At 41.3% G+C, this 18801-nt stretch overlaps 1 protein-coding gene across 1 annotated transcript; it reads left to right on the top strand.

The window, feature by feature from the left end:
• Positions 1-2059: 2059 nt before the first annotated feature.
• Positions 2060-15061, top strand: MTPAP (mitochondrial poly(A) polymerase). Its single transcript, XM_059479323.1, has 9 exons — positions 2060-2216; positions 3939-4111; positions 4664-4897; positions 5221-5445; positions 8456-8667; positions 10795-11021; positions 12228-12320; positions 12418-12491; positions 14180-15061. Exons 1-9 carry the CDS (start codon positions 2078-2080, stop codon positions 14516-14518), a joined length of 1716 nt encoding a protein of 571 aa, XP_059335306.1. The 5' UTR covers positions 2060-2077; the 3' UTR covers positions 14519-15061.
• Positions 15062-18801: the final 3740 nt, after the last annotated feature.

Here is an 18801-nt window from a genome sequence, read left to right as displayed (position 1 = left end):
GCAGGACAAGTCTTAGGATTCCAAAGGAAGCTTGCCATGGAGACATGGAGGAAACACAAGTTTGTACTCCATGGCATGCATAAGTAGGATCTAAATTGAAATGCTCTATTTTAAAAGCAATCTACTCTCTGTCTTAATGATCATCCTAGAATACAAAACCAAAATAATTTGGTCATAGCAATTACTTACAGACCCTGACATACTGGGAGGCTGCCACAAATATATACAGTACTGCACTGAAGACCTACTAACACACAAAGTGCCCTAACATACACTACAGATGTGCCCACAAGTTTTACATAGATATTTTTAAAAACCAAAGAAAATGACATTTTCTTAAGTAAATGCATGATGAACCATGCTGCAGACCAATGACTGCTTGCTGGGTGCCCTGCAGCTCTCTGCCCCAACCACCTCATCTCTGATCCCACAGGCTGCCTTCACTGCAGTATCTCTGCATTCACAGCCCTGGCCAGGACCAGACAAACAGAATCACAATATCAGTTAGGTTGGAAAAGACCTCTGAGATCATCAAGTCCAACCAAGCACTACCACATTGACTAGACCACGGCACTGAGTGCCATGTCCAGATTTTCCTTAAATACCTCCAGAGATGGTGACTCCACCATCTCCCTGGGCAGCCTATCACAATGCCTAATCCCTCCTTCTGTGAAGAAATTCTTCCTAATGTCCAATCTAAAACTACCCTGGCCCATCTTAAGACTATGTCCTCTTGTCCTGTCACTGGTTACCTGAGAGAAGAGGCTGGCCCCGACCTGGTTACAACCTCCTTTTATTCAAGCTAAAGAACCCAGCTCCCTCACCCATTCCTCAAATGACTCATTCTCCAGACTCTTTCTCAGCTCTGTTGCCCTTCTCTGGACTCACTCCAGCACCTCAATGTTCTTCCTGAATTGAGGGGCCCAGAACTGGACACACTGAGGCACACTCAAGGTGTGGCCTCACCAGTGCCAAGTACACTTCCCTAGCCCCACTGGACAACATCGCTGATACAGGCCAAAGGTTTTACTTCCCTTTTTTAAGTCAGTCTGCCAAAACCTACATTAGACCCCCACCACCTTGGCCATCTCACCCTTCAGGTTCATCCCATGCCCACTGTCACCCTCCTGCCCTTGGCTGGCAGGGCTCACACAGGGGTTGACAGCCAGCCCTGGCCTGGGCTGCTGGTGCTTCCTCACACAGGGCAGGCAGTTGCTAACACCCACGCCTCAAGCCTGACCTGGGAACCTCACAAAATCACAGAATATGCTGAGATTAAAGGGACCCACAAGGATCATTGAAGTCCAACTCCTGGCCTTCTGCACAGGACAACCCCAAGAATCACACCATGAGCCTGAAAGCATTGGCCAAAAGTTTTTGAACTCTCAGGCTTCCTGCTGTGACCACTGCCCTGGAGAGCCTGTTCCAGTGCCCAACCACCCTCTGGGTGAAGAATCTTTTCCTATGAATCAACCCAAAGCTCTCCTGACACAACTTCAGGCCATTCTCTCGGATTCTGTCACTAGACACCACAGACATCAGTGCCCACCCTTCCTCTTCTCATGAGGAAGCTGTTAACTTCTATGAGGTCTCGCCTCCATCTCCTCTAGGCTGAGACAACCAGGCAAAGTGACCTCAACTGCTCTTTTTAAGTCTTCCCCTCAAATCCCTTCATCCTCTTCGTTGCCCTCCTTTGGATGCTCACTAAAAGCTTTATATCCTTCTTACACTGTGGTGCCCAAAACTGCACACAGGCCTCAAGGTGAGGCTGCCCCAGAGCAGAGCAGAGCAGAGCAGGACAATCCCTCCCTTGCCCTGCTGGCCGTGCTGTGCCTGATGCCCCCCAGGACAGGGTTGGCCCTCCTGGCCCCAGGGCAGTGCTGGCAGCTGTTTGTCCCGCCTGCCCGCCGCAGGCACTGCCCGCACCCTGGGCTGCCCGCTCAGCTTCGCTCCCTCCCACCGGAGCGCCCAAACGCCCCGGGCACCCGCAGCCCTTCCCGCGCGCACGGAGCGGGCTGAGCCCCGCCGGCCGCCGTGGAACCCGGCGCCTGCGCAGAGCGGCGCGGCCGAGCCGGCCATGGCGTTCCGCGCGGGAGGCCCGGCCATGGCGCTGCTGCGGGGCCGCCTGCGCCTCCCCGGGCCCGGCTCCCGCGGGCACGCCCGGCTCGGCCGCTCCGGTGCCGCCGCGCAGCCGGCTGCCGAGGAGCCGGGGGAAGGTAGGGACGGCTCGCCGGGCCTCGCTGCGTTCGCCGCGGTGCCGCACAGCCGGCTGTGCCCGGGGGCGTGGGGAGGGGAGCGGCCGCCTGACCCGCTCGGCCCCGCCGGCATCGCCGCGTCCTGGGCGTGAGGAGCCCCGCAGGGCCCGGGCAGCCCGGCCGGGCGGTGAGGTCGGCCTGTGCCGTCCGGGGCTGCAGCCCTGGGGGCCGGAGTCCGCTGTCAGTGACCGGGACGCGGGTTGTTAAATGTACATAGCGGCTAGAGGTGAATCGAGTGACAGGGCTCATCCCGAGACACCCCTCAAAGGGCATGGGAAACGTGTGACTGGCACTTTAGTGTTTTTAGTACAAGCCGAGAACTAGTGAGGGGTGTCTGTTGCTGCTGTGCATCAGTGCCGTGCTCAGACTGTGCAAAGGACAGCAGAGCCAAAAGTTGTGAGATCACATCTCTGTAGTGGCTAAGTATGCACAGCCACGTATATGCATTTACAGGTAGTAAATCAGGCAAAAATCACAGCCATTCTGGCCTAATGCAGGTCCATGTCATCCGTCCATGGGACTTGTCTTTTTTGCAATCTTGGTCACTTCATCCTTGTCAGTTTCCATGGAAACTGTGATATTTATCATCTTCATAAAGTGTTTCCTTAGTTTTCTGATAAAAAATGCTAGCATAAAACTTGGCTGTGGAAAGAGCTGTTGTGGTTATTATTTACAAGAGTAAATAATACTGAGAGCTCAGTAATGCTATAAAATTAAAGATTTTTAAAAAATAAATACTATCAAGTAATACTAACAACTATGATGTAATGATACTTAAAGGTTTTCTTGAGGCCACAATATCCCCTGGGTTCTTCAAAACCAAAAGCTGAATAAAGTGCTCTCTCCTGAATATCCCTGTGGCACATGGTAGCTGCTGGGAAATACTCCCCAGCTTCCCAATCCAAAAGACAAAAGGGAAATATTAACAGGCAACATCTTCATGGACTCTGCTGATGTGATGTGGTCAGAGGATTAGTTTGAAAGCTATGCAGGGAAGTGATCATGATGTCAGATTTGGGAGATGGCCCCTTTGTATGCAAAGAGGAAAAAAGTTCCATGTTTCTGGATGTTCAGCATGTCTCAATTCCATGAGAATTCTGGAGGCTGTTAGCAGCAGTACAGATTGCCAGTAGCCTGATGAGATATGACTGCTCTGTGGGTTTATTGTAGTAGATGAAAGTGTATTATTAAGTGAAAATTTTGAGTGGGCGTTTACCGTAAAGGAAGGTGCTGAGTTGTAAAAATAGCAAGTGTTGAATTGTTCCAAAGTGCTGGTTTTGTGGTAGTTAAGAGAGACTCTCATTTCAGTGAAGCTTGCCAAAGGTCTAGCCCTGCCTCACTGCCTAGCTGGCATTTCCTATCTCTTATGGGTGTGCTAAGTTTTTTATGGTGAGTAGCAAATTAAAGAAAAAAGAATTCCTTGTATTATGAAGCTTCCTGTGCACCAAAGGAAGTCAGTTTTGTTTTCTTCCTACCTTTCCTACTCCTTGTTATTACAAATGTATGCATTATATTTCTTTCATTCATTCTTCATTCTTTTAATTTTTGCTGTCATGATCTTGTAGAGTCAGGACAAACCTTTGTTCAGTTGTTCAATCCCTAGGAAAGGATTAGGTGAACTAAAACTAGCCACACATCTTTCTGTTTACTTGGAAAAGCCTTGATGCTTGTTTCTTCTCACAGATGCTGAAGTCAGTACCAGAAAGAAAACATTTGCTGAAGTCCAAGCAGAACGACTGGATCAAGCTGAACGGACTGTTTTAATTAAGTGCCCATCAAGACTTAATGAAAAAAAATTATTGCAGTACTTATCCAGTCATGGGAATGTTAAGAGTCATTTCTTTTTTGAAAATCGTGTAAGTAATTAATGATGTCAACTAAAATCTAGACTTAGATGAAAAGAAATACCAGAAAGAAAATTTGGTTAAGGCCTCATTAAGTTACCAAATTATATACACTTAGTGTATTAAATCTGTATTTATCTGTGCTAATGTTCACAAGTTGCTGAGCAGTTGATTTTTATTCATAAGTCAGCTAAGCAACACCTCTAAGGAATAGCCAGCAACCTGTTTTGCACTAAATCTTTGAAACTTTCACATAGCACCATTCATTGTTCTGACAATAGAGGCAGCTCTTTTTTTATGTGTTTCTTGAGTATTTCAGTTGTGAAGATGAATATAGTTCTGACCTTTTATTCTTGTTTCCAAGAATAGCACATCTTAAATACTTTTAATCTGTTGTGGAAAAGCATCTAAAATGTTTTGAGATATGGAACCTAGGATTTGCCTTCAGGGCTGTCATATTAATCTGTCTCAGGAGCCCCAGGAGCATCTGAGCAATATCAGTACAATGAGTTCAAGCATTGTATGCATTTATCTCACCCTGTATTTCCGTTCTTAATGTTTTAGGGCATCAGTGCTTTAATAGAGTTTTCAGAAAAGAGCAGTATAGCCTCGTTGCAGGATGCTGTTGGGATCCCAAGTGCTTCAGAGCATCATGTTGTCCCATTTAAATCAAGACTTTTTACTTTCACACTGAAAAACCCAGTGAGTCAACACCTTGAAGAGACACCACTTCACCTCTCTCCTCAGAGTCACATTCCAGTGAAAAACCTTATTGAAAAGCTTTGCCTTGCAGACAGTGTAAGTAGAGGTTTCTAGATCTCTCTTAATTAAAAATAAGGCATGTTCATTTCAGATTTGCAAGTGGTCATGTGAAACTTATAAAGCTATTTATTTTTATTAAAATGGTAACATATTAGCATTTTATGTGAAGAGTTCTCCTACACTGAAGTAAATAAATGAAATTGTTCATTTTAATTATGAAAATAAGTTTTCTGTATGAAAGAAACCTTTTTGAAGTTTTGAAAAATAAGCTTCTAATTGCATTGATATTAAATAGAGGAAAATATATGTTAATAGAAGATGGGTCATTGTATTTTTATGGTGTTTATTTTCTGAACTAGATAAGCAGTCAGATGTACATTCTACTGGATGAGTATCAGCTGACAGAGGAAAACATCAGGCTGCGATTTCTGGCCTGCTCCTTGGTTCGGGATTTTGCACGTGCCTATTTCCCTGACAGCACAGTGAAGCCATTTGGCTCTTCAGTCAACACCTTTGGCAAACTGGGATCTGATGTGGACATGTTCCTGGACTTCCGTGACACAGGAAAGCATGCCACAAAAATGGTGAGATTGTGCTGTGCCTCTTCAGTTTGTTGGATTTCTTCAACAGAGCAGCTCATTTGCTGTTTCACACACAGGAATCAGTTTATTTTTATTTAAATTTTAAATGGGTTCATACTATAGAGTGTGACAAGTTTATTTGAATGTTTCGATCTGAAGGCTTTCAAAAACTGATTGTGACGTGGACGAGATGTTCTTTGCAATAGAAAGAAAATTATTTGGTGTTTACAAAACTTTGCACTGTTAGGGTGAATTTCACTATGAAGAAAATCCTCATCCTCCAAAATTGTTTCAGCAGAATCAGACTTTCCCATTCTATTGTCATATTTTCTTCTCTGTAGCTTCCGTGCTTCAGCCATGCTCTGTTAAAGCTTGGCTTTGTTTTTTAGGGTCCCCCCTGTCCTAAAGCAAAGTAAGTTTGTGCATGTGCACATCTGTATTTTGGCAGGATTGTCACGTTCTTTTCCTTACCTTAAAGAAATGGCTTTTTGCTCCAGGAAAGTTACTGGATTATGTACTGGGCTGTGTATATATCTGTAGGCACATATTGAGTGTATGCAGGTGTGAGAGCTCAGGATGTGGGATAGTCATGGTGAATGCTTACAGGTCACAGATCCTGAATAAATAATCAAGTGATTCTTGTGAAAACTTTTCTTTTTACTTGTGTGCTGACAGATAGTTTGGGAAAAGCTGTTGGGAAAAACTGTTGAAGTTTAGGAAAAAAGTTTAGGCCCATTGTCTTTTCAGTTTTTCCTTAGAAGACAATGGGCTTAAACTTTTGAAGATTGAAAATTCTCTCAGCTTTTCTGTACAATTTGTATATTGCTGTGTCAGTTACTTCTAAAGAAATAATCCTTCAAATGTATATAGTTTTTAATATTACTGCAGCAATAAATCACAATGAAAGCAAATATATCAGCTGAAGAGAAGGGTTGTTGTGTGTGTGAAATGTTAAAATCTTTATGCTTAACCAGTGAAGTTGCCTGTTAAATTTTGAAGGAATAACTTTTAAGTATAAAATGTCTATTTTCAAAGCATGTTTGGTAACTAGCTGTTTTCTTTGCTATGTATTCTCTGTGGAGATAGAAGTTCTGTTGTGAAATGTAGAGTATTTGATGCTGAGTGAGCAGCTGTGATTACCTGTGAATAGCTGAGAGACTTATTACTCTGGGGAGACAAAGGGGACGTAGCTTTATTTACAAGGTGATTTAGCAGCAGTGGAAAAGGTGTGTTCTGATTTCTGCACTTCTGTAGCCTTTCAGGAGGTGCCAGGAACTGGGAGTATCAGGCATTTCAGCACCTATTTACATTAAATAACTGGTTTTGAGCCTTATGGCAAACTTATTATTAATTGCAATTTAAGAAAAGGGGTAGAAGTGGGGACTTTCTTTACCAAGAGTGGATGCTAGACCACAGATTAGGCATTTTTAACCCCTGGGCAGTTTGGGAGATTAGGGAATGACTGTAAACAGGGCTCTGTGATACTTTAGAGTTGCAGTTTTTATTAAACTGTTGTGCTTCTTGCTTACGTTACTGTATCAGTTTACCAAAAAGTAACTGTTTACTCTTAATAATAGTTTCATATTTGCTGTTTCCATCTACATGATAAGAATTGGGGAAGAACCACAGGGTTGGGGTAAGTCTATCAGTACTTCATAGCCCCTAGCTAGCACCAAAGTTACATGAAGGTATATAAGTATATGAAGGTTCATTTAATTGCTAAGAATATCTACTTTATAAAAGAGTCTTCATTCAGTTTTTGAGAAATAGTGAGGTGCTGTCTGGAAAGGCCCATTGTGGTTTTTGTCACAAATATGTAAACACTGCCCACGTACAGGTCAGCTGAGTACCCATCTTTATCTTTCCTGTTAACTGCCTCGATGTTGATGGTTACAGGCTTCTTTCACTTAGAGCAGCCCTGTGTAGCATCAGCCTCACAGCCAGATGGGATTAGGGACTGCTGCCCTGGCATGTTCCACCTCACATGGAGCTGACTGGAGAGCCACTCCCCTCGGCAACAGTCACCTCAGTGATGGCCAGAGAGACTCAGAAATTCAGCCCCTGACCTGACCTTATGGGAAAGGTTGCAAGGTCCATAACTTCTGAATTGTTTCACCTGTCTGAGGTCACTGGTTTGTGGGCAACAAAAGTAATGCACTCGGTATCTCAGTTACTGTTACATCACTGTAATTTTATTTGTACAGTATGCATTCACCCATGACATGTTCCAAGGGGGAGGATAAGTCAGTGTCAAGTCTAGGATTAGCAAATAAAACTAGCTGAGATATCTTAAAAACACAAGACTATAAAGAAAACAGAGATTTCACAGGTATTTTATTGAGGTAAAAACTACAAACAGGGCAAATCAAAATACAAAGACCTACAGAGAAGTTAATTTCTGATGTTAGAATATATCTTCACAATATTTTTGTCTTTCAGGGAAGCTATATAATGACATGAAGTAATTTTTTTTAAGTCTTCCATAATCGTATCTTAATTTTGAATTATTTAAGTAATTTGCATGCTAAATTTTTTAACTCTTTAAAATGAAAAAGACATTTTTTCTTACATTAATTTACTAATAATGCATCGTTCTTTGAGGATTTGACATGGAATTACTGATAGTTTGAAATTATTGGTAGTTTGGTTGTATTGCCCTTCTGTAATGGTATGCTCCTCTTGGCAGTCAAAGCATTTATGCTCTCCTGGTAATTCCAGAATTACCTTTTTTAGCCAGTAGTGAGATGTAGTACTATTACACTTCTGTTTGAACATGTAGATTTATAGTAAGTTGATCACTATTAGCTGGAAAAATTGAATCACCAGAAAAGAATATAAAAGATAGAGCAGTAATGTTTTTACCTATTTTAAGTTCTGTGGACTGCTTTGAATAATTCTTGTCTTTCAGTTCTAGTTGTACAAACTCCTTTGCAAATTGCGGTGGTCTTTCAGAAGTATTTTTAAGTGTCTCTTGTTTGAGAGCTAACAGCTTGCTTTTAAAATTCTGTGTTAGAAAAAAGGTCCCTTTGAAATGGAGTATCAGATGAAAAGATTACCATCAGAAAGATTAGCAACTCAGAGGATTCTCTCTGTGATTGGTGACTGCCTTGACAATTTTGGTCCTGGGTGTGCGAATGTACAGAAGATCCTCAATGCCCGCTGCCCTCTGGTGAAGTTTTCCCATCAGCCAACAGGATTCCAGTGTGATCTGTCAGTGAGCAACAGGTGAGACCTGGTTTTAAAAAGTTTGCAGAGAATTCTGATGTGCTTAAAGTGTTCTGAAAACCTGTTATGTCAACTGTTTTCTCTTTTCTATGTTCCTAACAAATGTGAATGTTGGTTCTGAAAGTAAAAAGGATATTTTTTGACTTCTAGAGGTTAGAGTTTAATGTCCTTAAGTTGTATTTCTCCAGCATAGGAAATACTTGCTGGTTGAAGCTGAAGCCTCAAAAACCAGTCTGTGAAAGAAGTTTGGCTTATAAAACAGGAAAGAAGGCCATCAGTATTCATTAGTCATTACTTCCCCATGGCATCTGCACAGCCTTTCTTGATTGCTTTTCAGATTAAGCAGTTCCAGAATGTTAATTTTTAGGGATTTTGCTTCTAGTTATTTTGGTATCCTTTCCTTCTTCTTAAGGCCTGCGTACCCCTGTTTGCTGGGAAGATGCCCGGACGCCAAGGGAATTCCCGGAGGGAAGGGGAGCCCGCGGCGTTCCCGGGGCCGCTCGCAGCACTGCCCGCTAGGGGGCGCCGGCTGCCCAGGAATCCCCTCAGAGCCCCCGGGGACGCGGGAATGGCCGCGCCGCCCCTTTGGGTTTCTGCTGTCCCGGGTTACAGTCAGAAACACCCCCTCACTCAATAAACAGCTCTGGCATGCGGGTACATTGCCCAAAATGAGTTACTGACCCTTTGCATTGTTTTGGGGAATATAAAAATATGAGTGATTATTCTTCAGGATAAAAGTGACACGACCCAAGGGAATGGCCTGAAGTTGTGTCTGAGAGATGCAGGTTGGATATCAGGAAAAGGTTTGAGCCCTGGAACAGGCTCTCCAGGGAAGTGGTCACAGCACCAAGCCTGACAGAGTTGAAGAAGCTTTTTGACAATGCTCTCAGCACAGGGTGTGACTCCTGCGGCTGTCCTGTACAGGACCAGGAGTTGGACTTTAATGATCCTTGTGGGTCCCTTCCAACTCAGATTCTATTTTATGTTTCTGTGATACAAGTTTTAGTGCAGTTTTGTGACTTCTCTGCATCAGATACAATCAGATCAGGTACACTACTGAATTACCCAAAGCTCTGTTTCAGAATATGCAGGAGTTATTAAGACAATACTGAACAAGATTCTTACAATGAAATTACTTCTCTATATGCAGCCACAGTGAAAGTCAGCATGTAGTTCTGTACAAGCTTCCTTGTAAATCACTGCTGATAGTTTGGCTGCTTGGGACTGCACGTTTTGTCTTGTTATAATTTTTACTAGAAACACAGCTCTCTGGACACCCTAAAGCATCTCACAGCTGAAGTTTAAAAAGTCCATGTTACAAAATTTTGACCTAGTAAATGTCCTCAAAAGGATATGATGAATTTTTAGAACATCTTTTTTAGCACCTCAGGCTAAAACTGAAGCAAAGTCAGTTTTACTCTCATACCGTACTTCCATTTTTTTTCTACCTTTTCTTGCCCTTCCATTCATACAATACATGAATGGTTGTGTAACAGTGTGATAAAGGAGATCAAAAACTGATCCATCTGAAAACCTTTATCCTTCCAGATTAGTTGTTTTTTTTCAGCTCAACTAGTCATTTGAAAATTACCAAACTGACTTGTTTTGTGGATTTCATTGTGTCTCTGCACTTAGATTATTTTTCAGTGCAGCATTTTACTATCTTTTAGATAAAAGCAGTAAAAGAAGTTCTGGTTGTATTTTATTATATGTTAGGATAGAGATATTATCTAACTTAGCAGAGGTAATTGTGGCTGAATAATGTTTTTTTGCCTCAGTTCTGCATAGTTTGACTCCACATTACTTGATGGTGTTTTCTTTATTTTGGGTTTATTTTCCTCCCACTGAGATGTGGATTGAGGAAACAGGAAACAGTGCAAATACCTATTACTTATCCAGAACTTATAATTCTTGCTATGAAAAATTACCAGGAATTTAATCCTGATAATTCCAGGCATTCCTAGCCAAACCATTCTACTATTCTACGATTCTCTTCTATTTTTTAAAATGTATAAATGTTACTTTTTTTTTAATGAAAGCGTCTTTCTCTTATAATGAACAATGAATACTGCACCTGATACTTTATAATTTTCTCATCATTTACATGTCTTCCCATTTGCTCTGCAGCATTGCAATAAGGAGTTCAGAGCTGCTGTACATCTATGGCTGCCTCGATTCCCGTGTGCGAGCCTTGGTGTTCACCATCCGGTGCTGGGCCCGTGTCCATGGGCTCACCAACAGTGCTCCTGGCACCTGGATCACAAACTTCTCCCTGACCATGATGGTCATGTTTTTTCTGCAGAGGAGATCGCCACCTATCATTCCAACACTAGACCAGCTCAAAGAACTGGCAGGTAAGCACAGCTGTTTGTGTTTATTGCAGTTTATTGTTTATTGCACATTTGTTTTGTCTAAAGTGAAAAACAAACCCAAGCAATTTCTTTATGCTCTTGAATACTAATGAATATTATTTGTGTTTTAAGTTTGAAGGAATACACAAGTTTTACCTGGGTTTTTTTAGTGAAAATAGTGCATCTTTAAAGGCAAAATAAATCCCTTTTCAATACAATACTAATTCTATTTAGAGGGGTTAGGCTTATTCTGTCCCTTAGATAATTAAATGTAATTTCTTTGTTCAGTGCTCCTATGCTGAATTTTTTTTTTAATTTTGTTATTTAGAAGACTTGTATGAACTTGAACGTTTCTGGAGTTAAGGATTTTATGCAGACTTAGCTGCACAAAATATGATGATATGATGAGTATTGTTTTATAGCTACCAAATGCTTAAAAGAAGGCTGTGTTTTCTCCCAATTTGTAATATCCTTGAGACTGTTCAGGCCCCTTGCAAATAATTTTTGTATCTCCACAAACAAGCTGTTCTCGAGGTTTCTTACACAGCACTCAGGGCGTGTTATCTTCAGTGAATTGTATAAAAGCATTGAGAATGACACCTCAAGTTCTTGATTCCTTACTCATGTGTTCTGCTTATTGACATGATTTATTGGAAGCTTTGAGTGCTTGGATGAAAAGGTCTGTGTTCCGTTACTTTAAGATAATTCTAAACATTTCCATCAGAATTCTGTGGAAATGTTTGTACATAAAACATGTGTTCTGGTATTTACAAGTGTTCCTAATTCTGTGAAGTTTTTCAGAGGAAGACAGTGAACGCTCTGGGGCTGATCTGTTTTTAAACCCTCATGTAGGTAGTACCCTCAGAGAGTTGTGCTGTTAAGTGTGTAATACAGCCCTCTGTGCAGAGATACTCTGCTTGTTACTTACAAGAAGTTTCAGAGATACAAAGATGTCATTTATCTTAGTCCTGTAGGATTTTAAAAGTGTGCCATTTGCTCATGATGCTTTTCCTTTGCCCATCTATGGACTTTTTTCTTTTAAATCTTTTACCACTTAATTTGAATCTTAACCTTCAAGTTCACTTGTGAATTCCTAATTTGATTTGTGTAGTATGGTAGCATTGCTTTCAGCTTGTTATCTGAATTTTATAAATACAATGGCATTTAAATGTTTATTACTTTAAAATATACCCACAATTTTTCTTTCAGGTGAAAAAGACAAGCATATAATTGGAGGATATGATTGCTCATTTGTTAGTGATTTAAGGAAGATTAAACCTACAAAAAACACAGAAACACTTGGTAGGTAGATCATCATAACTTTGTTTATTTTATGACCATATTGAAAACAAACTTTTCTTTAATGTTACTGATGGCTCTTGTTTTTCTTTCTCCTTAGATGTATTGTTGAGTGAGTTTTTTGAATATTTTGGAAACTTTGACTTCAGAAAGAATTCCATAAATCTTCGAAAGGTAAATGAATTTTAATTGCTCATCATTAGCAACTGAATCTCTCTGTCTGCCATTTGACAAACTGCATATGCTATGCAACAATTTCTATCGTCTTTAATTATATATAAAAAAACATTTATATGGAAACAGAGTTCTTTCTGTGAAGGAGGAGTGTTTTCCTCTTGGAGCCCAGTAACTTACAATACCATTAAGAACATTTACAGTGTCATTGCTTGCATATGCTGGAAAGCAGAAACTGATGCAAAGCTTGTGTGATTTTAGTGAAAAGCCCTGTAATAAAAGTGGCAGTTTTAAAAAAGTCAAAGATCTTTTGCTTCTGTGGGAGGAAAACTTTTAAAATGTCAGGATGTCTGTCATAGCAAAAGTCTGTGACAAACCCTGTGAGCTGACAAAATTCACATTTGAAGTTGGGAGTCCAGACCCAAGCAGAGCCTACATTAAAACTTACAGCTGAGTTTTGGGTATGCTTTTGACACTGCAGTTTTCTACTGCAGTTTGTATCAGCCTGCAGTAACTGTGCTGCAGCTCAGTAGGCATGCCATAGCATGGTAACTCTGTGCTAGCACTTCAGTTTGCTTTGTATGTTTTAGTCATCCTATTGGTCTGTGTGTGCATGCAGGTATAATGGGAATACATGGAAATGTAACCTCCATAACTCACTCCTGTTCCTGCTGGGCTGCTTCCAGAGTGGGGTTCCAGTGCCAGTTGCTGTGTGGATGCTCATTTGTTCTTTCCTAATTGGGCATTGTGGATCACTGTCTAAAGAGCCCTTTTTGCAGATCCATCCTAGAAACTGATTTATTTAGGTGGAGAACTTCAGTTTGCTGTTAAACCTGAAAAAGCCAAGCGAAAACACATTTGGAGCCTGAGCTAGTCAGGGGAGGTATCTGGGCTGCTGCTCTTCCTCTGGCAGTGCTCTTGGCCCTGGGGCAAGTGTATGTAAGGTGTACACAGACACTTCCTGACCAGCAGGAGCTGGTGGATTCCTGCTAGAGCTTGGGCAGAGGTTCTGCTATAGAGAGAACCAGGCAGCTAAGAAACACTGATAAGCACTGAGCTGGAAGTGCATTTAAATAACAAACTACATAGTTGTCAGCTATTTGTGTTGTACTATACCAGGTGCCTAACAGGGGACCATGACCTGAATAGCTCTGTGCTTAAAAGCAGACCAAATTGGGAGGAATTTCAGCTAACAAAGCAATCTTGTCCACTTACACCAGCACTGTGATGTCTGTGAACAGTGTGGGAGGAATGGTTTGAACAGTTTAAGTGCATGCAGTGTTTTATCAAAGTGAGCTGTGCAGGTTAATATGACACCCTGATGCTGCCCATACACAAGTGGAATTAAGAGTAGGAGGTTGCAGTAGTGAGGTCTGAGGTTTGTTGGACAGCAAATGGGAGAATGGCCAGAAAGATAGGTTAGCCTGTAGTTGTGTGTTCTTTACCTTGAAGAATATCTAAGTTGAATGTGGCAAAGAAAACCACCACTGAGAGGGTTCAGAGAACAGGAATAATGCAGTCAAGTTGACAAGAAAATTAACTTGATTAATAATGACTGGGTGTTTTGTAAAATGTTCTCCAATAAGTCAGAACACTTTTAATTCTAATGTAATAGCTCAAGGGTTTGTTATTTGCTCAGCCTATAATGTACATATGCAACTTTGGCTTTTTCTTTATGCTGTCTGCAGGGAAAGGAAGTAAATAAGCCTGAGTCGTCTCCTCTTTATATCTGGAATCCCTTTGAACAAGACCTTAATATCAGCAAGAATGTTAATCAGCCACAGCTGGAGAAATTTATAGCTATGGCCAGAGAAAGTGCCTGGATTTTACAGAAGGAAGATAACACTCAGCAAATGATCAATAAAGAACCTTGGGGACTGGCAGCTTTACTGATACCATTTGGAAAAAATAATTCCAGCAAGATGAAGAATAGGATGAAAGGAATAGGAAGTGAAACAATCAGAAGCCTCTTGGACTCTTTAAAGTTAAATAGTGCAAGCAGTCAACAAAAAGCAGTGGGAAAATGACTTTAAGCACAGAAACATAATAGCTAATATTCTGTTTTAGGAATTGAATGTGACACGCAGTCCAAAGAACATTAATTTTAATATTTCTATATGGGGAATGGAGAATCAAGCAATCTCTGGTTTTCATCCTAATGATTTTTGTACAGGTCTGCATTCTTTCTGTACATTTTTCTCCTCCTTACTCCTCACTTTTCCATCTGTTTTATGAATGAAGAGTATTCAAATCTAAGTTTTACAGATGCATTTTGGAAGTAGCCTTCAGATGGGCACTCTTCTGTAAAAAAGGCTGACAGGAGCAGTATGGGAAAAAGCCTTTGGGAATTCTCTTGGCTAGCATACAAATGATATGCTAATTAAAAGCTCAAGAAACAACCACCTTTCCATGAAACCACAGTCTGAAAGAAGATGAATGTGTTGGAACCATTGTTTCCAATCCAGTCGTGTTTTGGAAGGCAGTAAAACCCAAGTGCATGTATCTGTTTTTGCAGTTGTTTTCCATTTGTGTAGATAGTGCCAAGACAAAATAAAGAGAATGGAATTGGATAGTTGGGTGTGCAGTTTCATAAAGCATTGCACCACCACAGCTCTCCAAGGGTAGTGCCACTGTTTTGTGTTGGAAAAGTGGGTTTGCTCTTGTGTTTATCACCTGATTTAAAATGTCTTTAGTTAACTCTCATTTGTTTTCTCTACACAGGACTGGTCTCCACCCACATTTGTTTCTTATTTTGCCTTCAGCTTCACTTTAAACCTGTATTTCAGGTTCATGCCCTTCTTGCTTCATCACTCTCCCCAAAGCTGCTGCCTACATGGTGACATGAGAGCATTCCTGCAGAGGGATCTGTCCTATGCAGAGATCCAGAGAATCACCCCAGTCTTGCCTTGGTTTTCACATATTCAGGAGAGCAGTGATGGTCCCCCTTCCAGATCAGTTGGGCCAGCAGAGTCAGTGCTTTTTATTGACTTGAAACATTGAGTGCTCTCTGCATCCACTTAAAAAGAAGTCTTTTCAGAGGAAGGGGGAGAGAGAGAGAAGGAAGGAAATGGTAAATGGAGAGCAGGCAAATATCAAACTTTAAAAGTACATTTGTGAATATTTCACCTGTCCAGTTTGAGAGCCACTCATGCATTAGACTAAATGGTAGCAGTGTTAGCAATTCCACAGAGCGTTTTCTTTATTCTGAACAGAAATTCCATGAGGGAAATTACTGTATTCAGAGATAATCATATAAATGCAACATCAATTTTATGATTACTTTTTCATTTTCAGCACTTTTAGAGTCTTTAATGTTGCGCTGGGATATGGTTTTGTGTAGACTTTTTTCTAATGGTGTGATCTGAACAATTTATAAGTGTGTTTTCTCTTTTCTCTGATACATTATTCATTGGAAATACTATAGGCAATAATAATGCATACTTCCAAGTACTTGTAAAAACTGAGCAAGGAAAAGTGTCTTCTACCAGCTGACAAACTGAAAGGTTAGACCTTCAAGTCAATTCCATAATAGTTTATTCAAAGTTTAAAATAATACTTATATGGGTCCATTTCTGATTCATAAATGTTTTCTTAAATAATGATTCACATAGTCATACCTTGGTTGCTGAAATTAATTCTCATATTAACTTCTTCAAGATTGAGTCTTGATTTTGAAACTTGGTTTTCTACCTAAATCCTGGTATTAGAACTTCATTTTGGAGGCTAGTATGAAGTTTATTGTAACTTGCTATTGATGCAAAAAAGCTTTGATAGCAAGCTTGACACAGATTCCGTAAGGAGCCTGCTGCTCCCTTAATCTTTACAGACCCTAGAGGTTCATTGTCTGCAGTTTACCCAGGAACAGACTATGTAGCTTTTTGAAGATTAGGCCAGTACTTGAGTACTTTGGAATTCTCTTTTTTTTAGATTAACCAAATGGGTAGTGGTGTAATAATAAGAATATTGGTTACCAAGGACAGAAGCATGCAGCAGAACTGTGGCAGTGTGTACCTAATTGCATTATAATCACAGGGATCCATTGACACAGGTAGGAAAGATTTTATAGGAATTTTGACACATAGATACAGGACACTTGTAGACAAATAACAGTGAATTTTGTATTTTGGTTATGTGGTTGAGCCATGCTGAAACACAGGCTTCATTTGTAAATGGTTATAGATGTTCAAGCTGCTCAGTATTCCTTAAAAGGCAGGGCAGACCATGGTTACTGTGCATGCAGCGCCTTTCAGCATCACTTTTCTGTTTAGACTGCCTGTCCCTTTTGGGAATAGTTCTGAACCCTTGTCATGGCTGCAGGCCAATTTCTGAAAAGATGAGAAAGAAGCCAAAAGCAGAGTTGTATCAGTGGAATGCACAGGTTATTTTTTCAGATATCTGCTAGGTGAGGGATCTGGTGAGCCGGGAGCTGAAGCCTGGAGGCTGTGAGGATCAGCTTCATTGCTGAGGTAAATAAGCCCAGCAGGCAGCTTTCTGAGAAGAGGCTGTAGCTGGAGGTGGAGGGCTGACCATGAGCTTCCCTAAAGTAGGAGTTATATCTGGGGAAGAGCTGAGTGAAACGGAAGCCACTGTGGGAAGAGAACCAAGACTTGAGGGGGTGTATTTATGAGATCAAGAGAGATGGTATCATTATCATTTCCTGAGGGCAGCAGTAAGATATTTAGAAACCATCAATATGGATCTGTCACTGAAAACAAGAGCTGGATTTATGTCAAGAAGGACTATGATTATGATCTAGATTTGAGAGATCATTCATATGCTCCAGAAACATCTAAACAACGTCTCTGCAAGAGCAAGGCAGTAAGTTTTAGTTACTTCTCAAACTGGTGCTGATCTGCTGTATTGTATGGTGGGGCTGTTTGGGAGGTCACAGGTAAGGAACACCAGTGAATTAAAGACAGTTTTGCCCCCTCTGCCCCTTTCCTTCACTGGAAATACTTTTTAGTGCAAGTCTAAATGGTAAGGGAAACTGAAAACATTCGGAAGTTCCTTGTCCTGACAAAATATGCTTTGGGATATTAACTTCAAAGTTAACGTTTGTTGCCAGGGATTTTTATTTCCCTAGATGTTGATGCTCACAAGTGGTGCAGGAATCGGTTCTGCTGCAATTGCCTCTCTTCCTTATTCCTCTATAACTTCCAGAGAATCTGCAGCCTTGGCCGACAGTTCACTCCTGGTTGAACATCCTAGTGCCATGCTTGTGAAGACACAGACACAAAACAGATTTATTGCTACATTTCCTGTCTCAGGTTCTGTTCTTTAGACTTGGAATCATGGTATATTTCAGGTTGGGAGAGAACCCTGAACCTAGTCCAGTTGCCTTCTTAAGTGGTATCAGCTGAGATCAGACCGGGACTTTTTATCTAGTCAGACCTTCAAAACCTCCAAGAGAGACTGTGCAGCCTGTTCTAGTGCTTGACTGTCTCCATCACTGTGGTGGGCTGGGCTGAAATATGCTGCCCATCATTGTCACTCTTAGTGGCTTTTTTTCTGATCCTGGAACATGCTCTCAATTCAGATGGTTTCTACTACAAGTGTTCAAGCTTCTCCTTGACATAGAAAGCCCCAAGTCTTCCCTTCTTTGTCTTTCCAGAGGAACTTGTATCCATCCATCACATGCAAGCCCTCCTACCATAGCAGTTATTCCCACAGCACAAGTAGTAGTAACACCACAAGGAGCTCTAGCTCCTCCTGCTTGTTCCCCAGGCTGCCACACATTTCTATCTGAGCATTTTAGGTGGATACCTGTTCATGATATTTTATTATTCTTGAGGTCCCTTTTGTTCTTGTCATCCTGTATCCTTTTCTCTCAGTCCATGTCTACAAACATGCCATAACTGGGGGTTATGGTTGTCCTCTTCATTGTTCTGATTGCTTTGATATGGCCATTGTGCATATCCAGCTTACAGAGTCCTCATGACACTAAATCCTGATGAAAAATTATTTCTTAAAAGGCTTTGCAGGAAAGTAAGAGGCCTTGAGTAGCAGACTGGTGAACTGCACTGGCAGAAAAACCCAGAAAATACAATGCCATGAAGAAATGATGATGCAGGTGCAGAATCACCTTAGGGCACAGTGCTGTGTCTCTGGGAGCTTGTTGCTTCCACAAGTGCAATAGTGTGGTACAGGATGCTGCTGGCCAGCAGAGCTTGTCCCCCTTGGATCTGACACATCTGTGATGCTGTGTCACTTCCAGGTCTAGAGCAGTCAGGCTCTCAGTCACAACCTCACTCTGCTCCATGCTTGTGCTGGTCATTGAGGGATTGTGTTCTTAGAACAGAAAGTCTTCTCT

Source organism: Ammospiza nelsoni, chromosome 1 (genome assembly GCF_027579445.1).
Source record: "Ammospiza nelsoni isolate bAmmNel1 chromosome 1, bAmmNel1.pri, whole genome shotgun sequence".
Classification (NCBI taxonomy): domain Eukaryota; kingdom Metazoa; phylum Chordata; class Aves; order Passeriformes; family Passerellidae; genus Ammospiza; species Ammospiza nelsoni.
Note: the sequence above shows the minus strand (reverse complement) of the source record. Positions and strands in the feature narration are given on the sequence as shown.